The following is a 12,223-nucleotide window of genomic DNA, read 5'->3' as shown; positions in this document are numbered from 1 at the left end:
CATACTGGTTCCTCCTAACAGTACTCTGCAGAAGAGAACAGTGGCTTGGGATTAAAGAAATGAGGCTATGGTTGATTAAGCAACACTGCTCCTATTGATAGTAATGCTTATCTTTTCCAGTGCTAATGCACACAACAGTTTCACTGCATAGGAAGCAAAGACTTGCTTTTCCAGTCATTTAGAAACAGAAGCTGCAAAGATCAAATGTTGATTTGGTGCTGCAGAAAGATTTTAGCAAATTAATGCAAATAATCTATGCAAGGAGAGGCTGAAGTAAAAAGGTAACCTGAATAATAGCTATAAATTACAATGCCTGCCAATTCAAGGATTGGGGCTTTCCGTAAAGACTAACTCCTGATTTTCTTGGCAGTCGACCCTCAAGCACTGGAATTGGGATGGGCATAGTGATTGCGCATGTCTGCCCTCCCTTTGCAGTTTCATAGTAGTGGAATTAGTTCCACTTATGCTTTCAAAAAACAGGGTATTCAAGGAAGGGTGCTGCTGTCATTTGTGGCATCAAAGCTTCCTCTCTTTTTTAAAAGGCACTAAAATAAGTAGATATCACTGTAACAATATGTTTAACAGGTTCATTAAATTCCTAGCTTTCACTAAGTTTCTAGCTCCTTGCCTCATGGTCATATGCCTTTTCCCATCTATCCCTGGAAGGGAAGTGACAACAGACTATTTTTTAAAAAATGATTGCTAGGAATTCAAACAACCTGCTAAGCCTATTGTTCCAGTGATATATCGATATTTTAGTGTTGTTATTTTAAAAAAGAAAAAGAAATCCCTCATCTTCAGGAGGAGATGGAGAAGAGGGAATGGTTTAACTACAACAGTGGGCTGGAAGTGGGTGAGAACGGGCAGGACAAAGAAACCTGACAAAAATATTACAGAACGGCAGACTCAAAATTGGCTTCCAGATTACAAAAAAAAAAAAATCAGGGTAAAAGTGGTCTCAAAAGAACAACAACAAAAACCCTCAGGGGGGAGAGGAACCTAAGTGAAAACAAAAAAATACAAAAAATGAATTCAGAAATCAGGGGATAAACCAAAGCAGCATGGGACAAGAACCAATGACAAAGCTCATGCAGAAATATCCTTGGCTTCTCCCTTCCTCTTCAGTATCAGAACTAGTCATGATTTTATGTGAATCTAGGCTATCAGTCCTGATTCAGGCATCTCTTCACACACAGGAATAACAACATGTTCATTTTATGCCACATTAATACAGTGCTTTTGGGGGAAAAAACCCTGTTCTTAGGGCAGCTTTATTATTGCTGATCTCTGACACAGATTTGCTTCTGTCTAGGAAAACCGCACATAAGACATCACATACAACAAAGATATATTTATTTCACTGCCTGATTGGGGAGCTGAGGCCAATTAGTCGCATACATGAAGCAAAACAGACATGTGAATTCAGAGCTTATACGAAAATAATTCCTGGGCCTCTAGCCTTGTACAACATCACAATGAATGGCTGTTTGCTGATAAAGAGAGCACAGAAACTTCTCCACAAAATACATGTCACACTCCTCTCTATTTCTGAAAATGCTAGCTATTTTAAGTGATCCAAATTGTTTTGGGATATATTGGATCATCCAGCAAATTGGGTCACTGATTGTCATCACTGAAGGTGTAAAGGAATCAATGTCTCAAAATGTATGTTTCAAGGGACATGCTGCACTCATTATCCTGAACAGATATTTTCCTCTGGATCACCATCACATTGCTTTAAAACCCATTACCATATGTATTTAAACATTTCTACATCCCTTTTCTATTTAACTTGTTATCCTAAAACATTAGTACTTTACCTGTATTCTCTGGGCAACAGTCTTCAAATCTATGGGCTCTTTAATTATTGCATAATAGTCAGGATATTGCTGAAAAACAAATATTATGCATCCAAGTTATTCCATCTGAAATATCTATCCTATTGCCAGTTACAACACAAGCTTGTCTAACTAAGAAAGGCCATTCTCAAACCCAGAGCAGGTATATGATCTTTCTGCTGCCGTCCAACTTCTGTTAATTTCAAAGCATGTTACATTCAAAATTTGTAGCTTAAATTTAAAAATGTGGATCATTACTTACCACTTTAGAGGGAAGCTTCTGAAAAAGCTCACTAATGAGGCGGCCTGATGGATTTGTGGCTACAACTACAGCATCAAGAAGCTGTTCAAGAATCTCTTTTAAATAACCCGGAGAGGACTGGAACAACAAATAACAGTGGAAACATTACAACTGCATTTTTACCAGCTGTTAAAGACAGATTTCCTCTTCTATGATTCAAGGCAAAACTGCAATACAAACAGTAACCAGTCCAATGCTGACCTGTGGTGTGTGCATCTAGCATACTTTTAAATATGTGCATACATACAGAGAGTCTTCATAACAGGCAAATTAAAATAATGTTCTGTTAGAAATGCACTGACTAACACTTTTTACATTCAAAATCTTTATATGTAGTTGACAGAGCGCACACTTACTATTTCAGAAATTGTCCCTTGATTGTCATGGCCATCTTCCTCTTCCTCTTCCTCCTCAGCATCTCCCTTTTGAACAAATTCATTTTTTGTGCGTATATATAAATCCCACAGTTTGCAGGCAGCCTTATATTCAGGAGAATCTGGCTGTGTGAAAGACACAACACAGCTGTTTGTTAATCAGTTTTAACATCAAACTTAAAACTGATTTAATGTCTAAATCTCCCCAGAATTAAACAGCTGACCAAGTACTGTACATAAAAGTCTGCCTTAGACCAATGACCTGATTCAATATATCTAGATCAGTCCTGCCTGCTCTGCTCAGCAAACAACTCTCCAGAGGAGAAAGTAGTCTTAGCCAACACCTGCTACTTGAGATCCTCCAACTGGAGATGCCAGGGATTGAAGCTAATACCTTCTGAATGCACAGTATGTGATTCTACCACTGAGCCACAGTTCTTTCCCAAGTGACAGGGAAAAAAGCAATGCATTTTTATGTGTAAAAATACAGTATATATTATGAATAAACTGTAGAAGATCAGCAGTAATTAAATCAATGGATGAACCCTCCTCTTTCTACACACCTTCCTGTACTGAACAATTCAAGCACAATCTACTGACAGAATATGCAAACAGTTACTTTTAAATAAAACTATTTTGTCACCTTATAATAGGCTTTCGCATTGTTAAATAGCAGCTGGATGTCAGCAGTTAGCACGTTCACATCATCATATTCCTCCATTTTTAGCTTTTGTTGGATTTTCATTAAATCAATAGGCTGAGAAACCACTTCATAGTAATCTGGCTGATTTCTATTGTAATAGCAAAGGTGTTAAATGCAATTATTTTAAGCAAAGTTTACAGTATCCAACGACAAGCAAATGTAAAACTGTATTATAAAGTGAAAGTAACATTTTACCACACATTCATTTTGATAATTCCGCATTAATGATTTTATGTCAAGGTTAAAAAAGAACACAACCATAAGAACCTACTCTGTTCATGATGCTATTTTTATAAGAAATGTTATAAGAAAAAAATGCCTAAACAGTTTCATGTGGGAATACATTGAAACAAACAGTGTGAAGCATTGACAGATGACACAAACAATAAAATATATATTCTATTAAATCATTCCACAACTTTAAAGGCTAATAATTTGGAAGCATGGTAATTCTAGTCCCTGTTATCAATCAACGTCATTTTTGTTTAAAATATTTACTGCCTGCCACCACAAAGCATTCCTATAGTAGCTTACCATAACTTTTAAAAAATATACACTTACCTTCGTTTGGGAGCTCTAATGAATAGTTCACATAGAAGCCTCCCTTGTTCATCTTTGTAATCTCTGATTGTATTGTATAATTCATGACACACAGCAATCTAAAAGGTAAAACAAGAAAAAGTATTTTTTTCAAAACCCAACATACCCAATGAAAATTTAGCAAAAGGTGTTATTGTAAAATACTAAGCATGCAGAATGTTTCAAATATGTTCCTGGGATACTGAGATTAATCCAGGAAACAAAATTGAGGTCCTCACAGTACATATTAGGGTCTAAGGCAGGGGTAGGGAACCTGCGGCTCTCCAGATGTTCAGGAACTACAATTCCCATCAGCCCCTACCAGCATGGCCAATTGGCCATGCTGGTAGGGGCTGATGGGAATTGTAGTTCCTGAACATCTGGAGAGCCGCAGGTTCCCTACCCCTGGCTAAGGATATGGAGCAATGGTTTGGTTTAAGGCCACCTACTGAACCTGGCTCACAGTCTGTTCTTTTAAATATCTCAGTATGCTAGCTTTTGGTGGCAAAGCCTTGGAATGTAAAAGCAAATAGAGTTATAATATAATCATTCTCTCATGAAACAGGCAATTAATCACATGGCCCGCTTAAAAGTTTGTTTTCCAGTTATTCAAGCAACATACTAACACAATTTCATCTGATTACCATCTGAAATAGAAACCACAATGTCTTACATATGCCTGGATATGTTAATTTTCAAGCTTAATTAGTCCAGTTTAAATGTAACACAATTCCTTCGCTAAAGAAAAGTTTAACAGAATATTTTGTAGTCTCTGCAAGTCATTGTAAGTCAAATTATTCAAAAGGTTAATACATCTTGCAAATGTATTTACTACGAATCAACTACTTACAGGGTCAACTGTTGGGAGGTTGGAAAGCCTTCTCCTCTTTCTGCTTGGGCCTGGTGTGTTTGTGGAATGGTGACCATCATCAAAATCTCCTCCACTGATACTGCTGGAAGGAGAGGTAGCCCTTCGCCGCTTGGAACCCATGGAATCCAACTTCTTCTATAATAAAGAAAAGCGTTCTTACACATGAGGCTATCAAAGATTCGAATGAATGACAAGATATTAAACCTACAGTTCTTTTAGACCCTACACAGGTGGACATGACTAAAAATTTCCCTATCATTCTGCATGTTTATCTTATTGTAATGCCAATTTATCTTTCTATTATCTAAGCACATGATTACAACACCAGCAAAAAGATGATGGTACGAACATTGTGACCACAGCAAAAGCAAGACCTCAAATCTTTCTGTATCACAAAATCGAACATGCACACAACTAGTATGGTTAAGTATCACGACAGGTAATAGAGAAAAAAGGACAATATATATAACATCTGTTCTCAGATTAAACAAGCTGCAACATCCACAACAATTTCTGCAGTGGTCTCAAACACCTGAGAATCAGTCTGGTCCTAATGACTAATGGATAAAAGAAAGCTTTTTTTTCTTAATTAGTGACCCAGTGACATTACTATTAATTCCAGCAGAATGGCAACCATCCAATAACAAATGACTTTTAAAAAAAAATAACCTCAAATTTTGATGGGAATGTTTCCAAAGAATAACTGAATAAGGCACAAGCTATTTATCAGATATTTCTGATCAAGACATTTTTAAAAAGGATAATCAATGGTAAACTTAACTGTAAAGCGGGTGTACAATTAATTTTATTTATAGTCTGCCTACTAACTATGTAGTTCCGTATATCTGGTATTTTACCATCCACCTATTCTTGTAGGCCAGGGGTAGGGAACCTTTAACACTTAAAAGAGCCATTTGGACCCGTTTTCCATGGGAAAAGAAAACACTTGGAGCCGCAAATAATTTTTGACATTTAAAATAAAGATAACACATTCTGAGAAAACGCGGATGTGCCAGCCTACTGCCTGCAGAGGCGGAGCAGAGATATAAAACCAGCACCGACCTTGCGGCCGAGCTACCATACTCCAGGCGGGCAAGAATGAAAGCCGGTGGCTGGCGACTGTGGGCAGTTAGTGCGCCGCCCTGCTGCCTGCAGTGCGGGCAGGATAGAACCCCGACAGCTTAGCTCATGGAGCCACACAGTGCAGAGGCTTAGAAGAGTACTGTCTTGGCTCGAGCCACAGGTTCCCTACCCCTGTTGTAGGCAGTCCTGGGTGTTTTCCACAATATTCAAACTGGATTTACAATGTGCATTTTGACTTATATTTAGTAAACAAATGTTAAATATATCCATGTTAACTTTATGTTCCAATGGCAACAACTACTTGAACCAAAATATATGATTCCAATAGCAACAACAACTTGAACCAAAATATATTATTTAAATGTTATATTCAAATAAAATCAAAACTTGATGTGGTAATGACTTTTATTGGAACAATACCTATAAAAATGTAATTGCAATATAGAATGTACTAGCTTTGTGTTGTTTAAGAAGAAGAAGAGTTGGATTTATATCCCCGCTTTTTTTCCTGTAAGGAGACTCAAAGGGGTTTACAATCTCCTTTCTCTTCCCCCCTCACAACCCTGTGAGGTAGGTGGGGCTGAGAGAAGAACTGTGACTAGGCCAGGGGTAGGGAACCTGCAGCTCTCCAGATGTTCAGGAACTACAATTCCCACCAGCCCCTACCAGCATGGCCAATTGGCCATGCTGGTAGGGGCTGATGGGAATTGTAGTTCCTGAACATCTGGAGAGCCGCAGGTTCCCTACCCCTGGACTAGGCCAAGGTCACCCAGCTGGCGTGTGTGGGAGTGCACAGGCTGATTTGAATTCCCCAGATAAGCCTCCACAGCTCAAGTGGCAGAGCGGGGAATCAAACCTGATTCCTCCAGATTAGAGTACACCTGCTCTTAACCTCTACGCCACTGCTAAGAAAAATATCAATCAAAATTAATGATTCACTAATTTTATTATAACCCAAAGAACTATGCACAATATGCTGTGGTCATGGAGTCCACACATCAATTGCTAAATGATTTAAATACTCTCCATGAAAATAATTGCGGTACTTCATCACTTCTTCGTTTCATAGCAGAGTGGTGATTATACTATGTTTACCACCATGCAAGAGCAGACATACAAATAAGAATTTTAGCTTTGGTTTCAATGTGATCTGCCCCAGTCAATCATAACAATTTTTATATTGATTATTATTTGCTGTTTGACTCCCCAACAAATCAGTAAAATATATGTGTGATCTCTCACACAATTGCTGGGATAATCACTTGAAAAATATTAACTGCAACTCTGAAATGGACAATCTTGCCTCATATTACACTGGCAATGGCATCCAATCACGTCTACTAATGTTATGAGCTTTAGAAATGGAAAATGTTCCAACTTGTAAGCAAACACAGAAACATTTCCACCCCACACCTCTACAGGCAGGCAAAAAAAGAAGAAGCTATTTTTTCAAGCCATTCTTGGGCCACAAAATACAAGACTCATGAACTACACAGCATGGAGGGCCACTAGTTACAAGATTACTGTCAAGGTTCAGCAACCAGAAACCTTAAAATAAGTTCAAAAAATTTTTTGGGAAACCGTCTGATTTCTGATCTAATAGTTTGAGCAGAAGAGGTAAGAAATATTTGAGATTTTGGTTACTGCATTTAGGAGAAAGACAGAGAAATGGTACACATCACACCAGCTAAAATGATGTCTCTATAGCTGTATCCCACCTTTTCAGTAATGTCTACTAATTGCACTGACTATACAATTTAGCACTGTCATTTTTCTGCACCCTATCAGTGAATTGGAAATGGAGAAATTCACTACATATTAATTTATTTATTGTTGTTGTTATATGGTAGGAATTCCTATGTATTACAGAAAACAGAGAAAGAACTATCCACGGAGATGTCACTTTTGGTAATAATGCCGCATAGTAGTATAATGCATAATCTGTCTCTAAATCTACATCCTATATTAGGCTGAAGGAAAGTAAACTGCATAGCTTGTGAAATCAATGTGGCTTAAATCAGTTATGGTTAACTGTAACTTGATGTCAACAGAATGTAAATATAACTCTCTATCAGAGAATAATTAATTGTTCCCACATAAGAACACACCAGATGGCAGATGGGAACTTCCAAAAGGTATGCGTGGCAGATGGGAACTTCCAAAAGGTATACTGTACAACAATTTTAAAAACTGAAACATTGCATTTTTATGCTGCCAACAACGTATCAAGAAACTAGCTCTCAACGAGAATTAAGTGGTAGAAAATATATTTATTCGCTAGAGACAAGCTATTCAGGGTAGATAATGAAAAATAACTGCATTTGAGACTGAAGGAGCCACCTCCAAGAATAAACAAACCATTATTGGTTATTTAATGATACTTTTGGTATTACCGGAGGATGCTGAGGCCACGATGCATACAAAACTGACTGAAGCTGTTCACCAATCCTGAAGAATTGAAAACATGGCAGACATTGGGCCCACATGCATAGTGAAATAAATAAATTTGATGTGATATGATTTTTAAACAATCCTCTATCTCTGAGACAGAGTGCCAATCTCATCCTCAATAATGCCTCAAAACCAGGTCTGGAGAAATATTTCAGCTTTTTACATCCAGCACTGAAGTTGTGGATTCCTCAATTATTCATCGTGCCTTAAATGACTAACAAAACAATCTATGTAGTGCACTCAATGTAGTGCATTCTATTAATGATGTGACAATTTAAGTGGGTTCCATTGAGACATGTTCAATCACTAACCAAACTGTACATCCAAGCCTTCAGTGTAATTCCAAATAACTTGTTCATATTGATGTGTTAAAAGTCTGACCAAACTGGGGCTGCATTTCATATTGAGAAAAGAGGATTAACTACGAAGTCAAGAGTGAAACAGATGAACAAGAACGATTTGTCATGCAAAAAAAGGCTGAAATGCATGGAAGAGGGGGACAAAACAGTACACACATTATCAGTAAATTACCAGATTTACCAGAGTACAACCAGCACCACGAAAAGCCAGTCTCCTCATAATGTCTGTTAGGCAAGTAAAGAAATGTGGTAAAGGCAAATCCTTAATGCACCAATTCAGCAGTAGTATTAGTACAGCCAAAACTGAAAGAGAAGACAACAAATGAAAGAACAATAAAGAATAGGAATAAGAGAAAAACAGATAAATCAAGAAGAATGGCTTAGGAAAGACCTTACCATAAAACACAGGGAAAGCAAGAACATGCATAATTAGGCTGTCAGCATTTCAGACTCAGAACCATTTGGGCATTATCAAAATGTCTAAACAACGGGTGAAAATCCTCCTCCTACTGAAGCAAATGGAAAAACTCCTATTAATTTTAGTGGAACAGGACTGCAGCCCTAACATTCCAAGAACAAGGGAATAATATGATAGAATTCAGTGGCTGTTTAGCACAAGCCCAAAGAATAGCTCAAATATTTAATTACAAAAATACTACTGATAGATGTTCGGAGTATAGCAGTGAAGGCTTCAGAGGTCTGAAGATTAGCAGAATCTAGTAATTGTCCACATCACACCAAATTGATGGTGTTGGAAGTACATGTTACAAGGTAAATGATTGTATCTGTTAAAAAGAAAACCCTAAAAATAATTAAACAAACACACCTGTGGCATGTGCCATCAAACCACCTCTGACTTATGTGATCCTATGAATGATGGATCACTAAAACTTTCTATCATTAACAAGCTTGTTCAAGTCTCGCAAACTGAAGGCCATGGCTTCCTTTATTGAGTCAATTCACTACCTTTTCCAATGAATCTCATTTTCTCACATATGTATATACATCTACCGCTGAGCATACCTTTACAGGAAAACTGTTTGAAGTCACCAAATAAAGAGACAATTTGATAACATTATTACTACTTTTTCTTGGAGTCAAAAATAGCAATTGCATCCCTAAAAAACAGGGATGCTGTAAATGGGTTATAGGCAAATACATTTGCAAAATGAATCCAAACAAAAACAATGGCTCAAATGATCTGAGGATAGTGAATTCTTTGCCACACAGTCCCTTGAAGAAGAAAGAAGAGGAGAAGAAGGAGGAGGAGGAGGAGTTTGGATTGATAACCCACTTTCTCTCCTGTAAGAAGACTCGAAGAGGCTGATAATCTCCTTTCTCTTTCTCCCCCTCCCCCCACAACAAACACTCTGTGCGGCAGGTGGGGCTAAGAGAAGAACTGTGACTGGCCCAAGGTCACACAGCTGGCGTGTGTTGGAGTGCACAGGCTACTCTGAATTCCCCAGATAAGCCTCCACAGCACAAGTGGCAAAGCGGGGAATCAAACCCGGTTCCTCCAAATTAGACTGCACCTACTCTTAACCATTATGCCACTGATGTTCTTGGGAATATTTTTAGCACCAATCCTGAACCTTTTTTGTGGTATCCTCCTGTCAGCACCCATTCACACCAGTAAAATTCGCTGGATTGCTTTACACACATGCCTTGGATTTGCCTAGGATTTGCCTTGTTTACTAACTAGAACTGGCATAAACAAAAATACCCCAGTCACAGCCCAACTGGACCAGTTTTCTACATGATTCCAGGGTCAATTTAATGTACTGGGCTATTCCTTTATATCACTAAACTGGGCCTACTCAGCTCCCTTACCCCAAGACTTGTTTGAGTACTTTCATTTAAAGAAATAAGATCTTGGGAGGGACAAGAGTAAGATAGCAACTAATCTCTTTGAAAGATGTCCATGCAATGAATAGTAGTTTTGACCCCAATAAACTTTCTAGAATGATGACTGGCTATGAAACTCTCAAAAAAGCTGCTATTTTATTGTTTGGGGTTTTAATGTTTTTATTATACATCACTGTGGAAATTTCAATACATCAACTAATGTCTTTCTAGATAAAGAACTTAGGAATGGACTTCCTGACATTGCAGGAAATGTTTTTGATTATTATAAGTACATCTGCATGTATGCTTACTGAACTGAAAACCAGAAGTCAAATTCATATAAACAGTGACAATTAACTCATTCATATCTTTATGTAATCCTTAGTTCAGTTGAGAGGACATGAGAAGCTATCAGTCCCCATGAAGTACAGTAAATATGCATAATCTCCACAGATCAATTGCTATTAACTGAAAAAAAACTATCTTAGTACTTCTACAAACAAAATGGTAACAAGGTTGTTTTCAAATGAAATTGCTCTTCAAACAGATTTTTACTACAAACGCTTTTTAATCTCTGAAATAGTAACTTGTATTTCTGTCTTCATCGGGATCAACACTGACAATTCCCCATCACAGAAAACTGTTGCTTCGTTAAATCACAAATTTGGTACTGGATATCACTTTTTTATTTTTTTCTACAGCTATTGTGTATATTTTCATGAAGAGAGGCAGTCAGCAACTCTAGTGCTGACAATTTATTTTGTCACAGGAACAAAATTTACCCTTTCCAAAGAACAGCACTATGCAACTTGTCTGAACAAAATCTAGTACTCATCTATATGTATAATGTATAATCTAAAGCAGCTTTTAAGCTGTTAAAGTTGGTTTGTGATTAAATATCAAAAAGCCCTTCACCAATACTAAATTATTTTTCCTAAAAATCTGTTCCATGGGCTTTCTACATTGTAATAAAGAAACTGTGGGACACTGGCACAAAATATTTTACACTGCTACGAATTTATGTGCGAAAATATCATAAGCATAACTTCTGCCTCATTTCATCTGGTTTGTCACTCTTTCAAAGCACACACCATAAGCCTATCAGACAAGCACAGTCTTTCCGTCATTTTGGTTAGTAAAAAAAATTAAGATATGACCTTAAGGAAAATAGAAATGTCACAGCAAATATTACCATTATTATAAAGTTAAGGACTCTGTCTCCAAGCCTAAATGGAGACAGGAAGCAGCAGCAAAAAAATCACTCATTGCTTTTGACAAGTTGCCCCGCTCTGAACCCTGGTGAAAAACAATCCACCACGAGGAAGTTTATGGTGCAGGTTGTTCAATAGGTTGGAAATATCGGTTTTCCAAATTCGATTTCAACACAAGGGTTTAAAGGCTGCACAAAATTAGAGATGGACAAGCCACAGGTGAGAAACAGGGAGAGAGTGCATAAAAGAAATGGGGGTTTGTAAAAGTATAACTCTAAGAGAAAGAAAGAGGGTTAGTGGGTTAGGAGCAGTTCAGGGTATTGGACGGCCAATCGTTGGGGTACAGGAAGAGGAGCTCCGGGGAAGGGTAGAGGGGAGCGTAACCCCCTTGCCCGGTAGGAAAGGGGAAGAGTTCCGCGCTGTGGGGAAGGGACCCCCACCCGTAGTTCTGCGGCCACACAAAGGGAACCCGCCTCGGCCTCCTGCCTTCCCCGCTCAGCCGAGCCGAGCCAAGCCCGGCCCCTCGCCTTACCCAGCCAGCCCTGCCGCCGCCGCCGCCGCTACTGCTGATCCTCCGCCTCCTGCAGCCGCGGCCGTGCTCAGCCCCC

The 12,223-nt window shown here is 38.3% G+C and overlaps 1 protein-coding gene across 7 annotated transcripts in view; it reads right to left on the bottom strand.

Annotated features, from left to right (window-relative positions):
- PBRM1 (polybromo 1) overlaps nt 1-12,217 on the bottom strand; it is a 67,239-nt gene extending 55,022 nt beyond the window's left edge. For 3 of the 7 annotated variants that reach the window (XM_048487943.1, XM_048487949.1, XM_048487950.1), the window contains exons 1-8: nt 12,148-12,176; nt 8,741-8,862; nt 4,646-4,801; nt 3,778-3,875; nt 3,157-3,304; nt 2,496-2,639; nt 2,101-2,217; nt 1,821-1,889 (exon numbers count right to left, since the gene is read on the bottom strand). In XM_048487943.1, coding sequence (XP_048343900.1) covers nt 1,821-1,889; nt 2,101-2,217; nt 2,496-2,639; nt 3,157-3,304; nt 3,778-3,875; nt 4,646-4,801; nt 8,741-8,779 — 771 coding nt within the window. In that variant the 5' untranslated portion in view covers nt 8,780-8,862; nt 12,148-12,176. Of the gene's footprint in view, nt 1-1,820; nt 1,890-2,100; nt 2,218-2,495; nt 2,640-3,156; nt 3,305-3,777; nt 3,876-4,645; nt 4,802-8,740; nt 8,863-12,147 lie in introns of all 7 variants that reach the window. The other 4 variants (XM_048487945.1, XM_048487946.1, XM_048487947.1 and 1 more) reach the window with 4 other exon arrangements.
- Nucleotides 12,218-12,223: the final 6 nt, after the last annotated feature.

The sequence above is a fragment of the Sphaerodactylus townsendi genome, linkage group LG03 (genome assembly GCF_021028975.2).
Source record: "Sphaerodactylus townsendi isolate TG3544 linkage group LG03, MPM_Stown_v2.3, whole genome shotgun sequence".
In the NCBI taxonomy this organism is placed as follows: Eukaryota; Metazoa; Chordata; class Lepidosauria; order Squamata; family Sphaerodactylidae; genus Sphaerodactylus; species Sphaerodactylus townsendi.
This window is presented reverse-complemented; position numbering and strand designations above follow the sequence as displayed.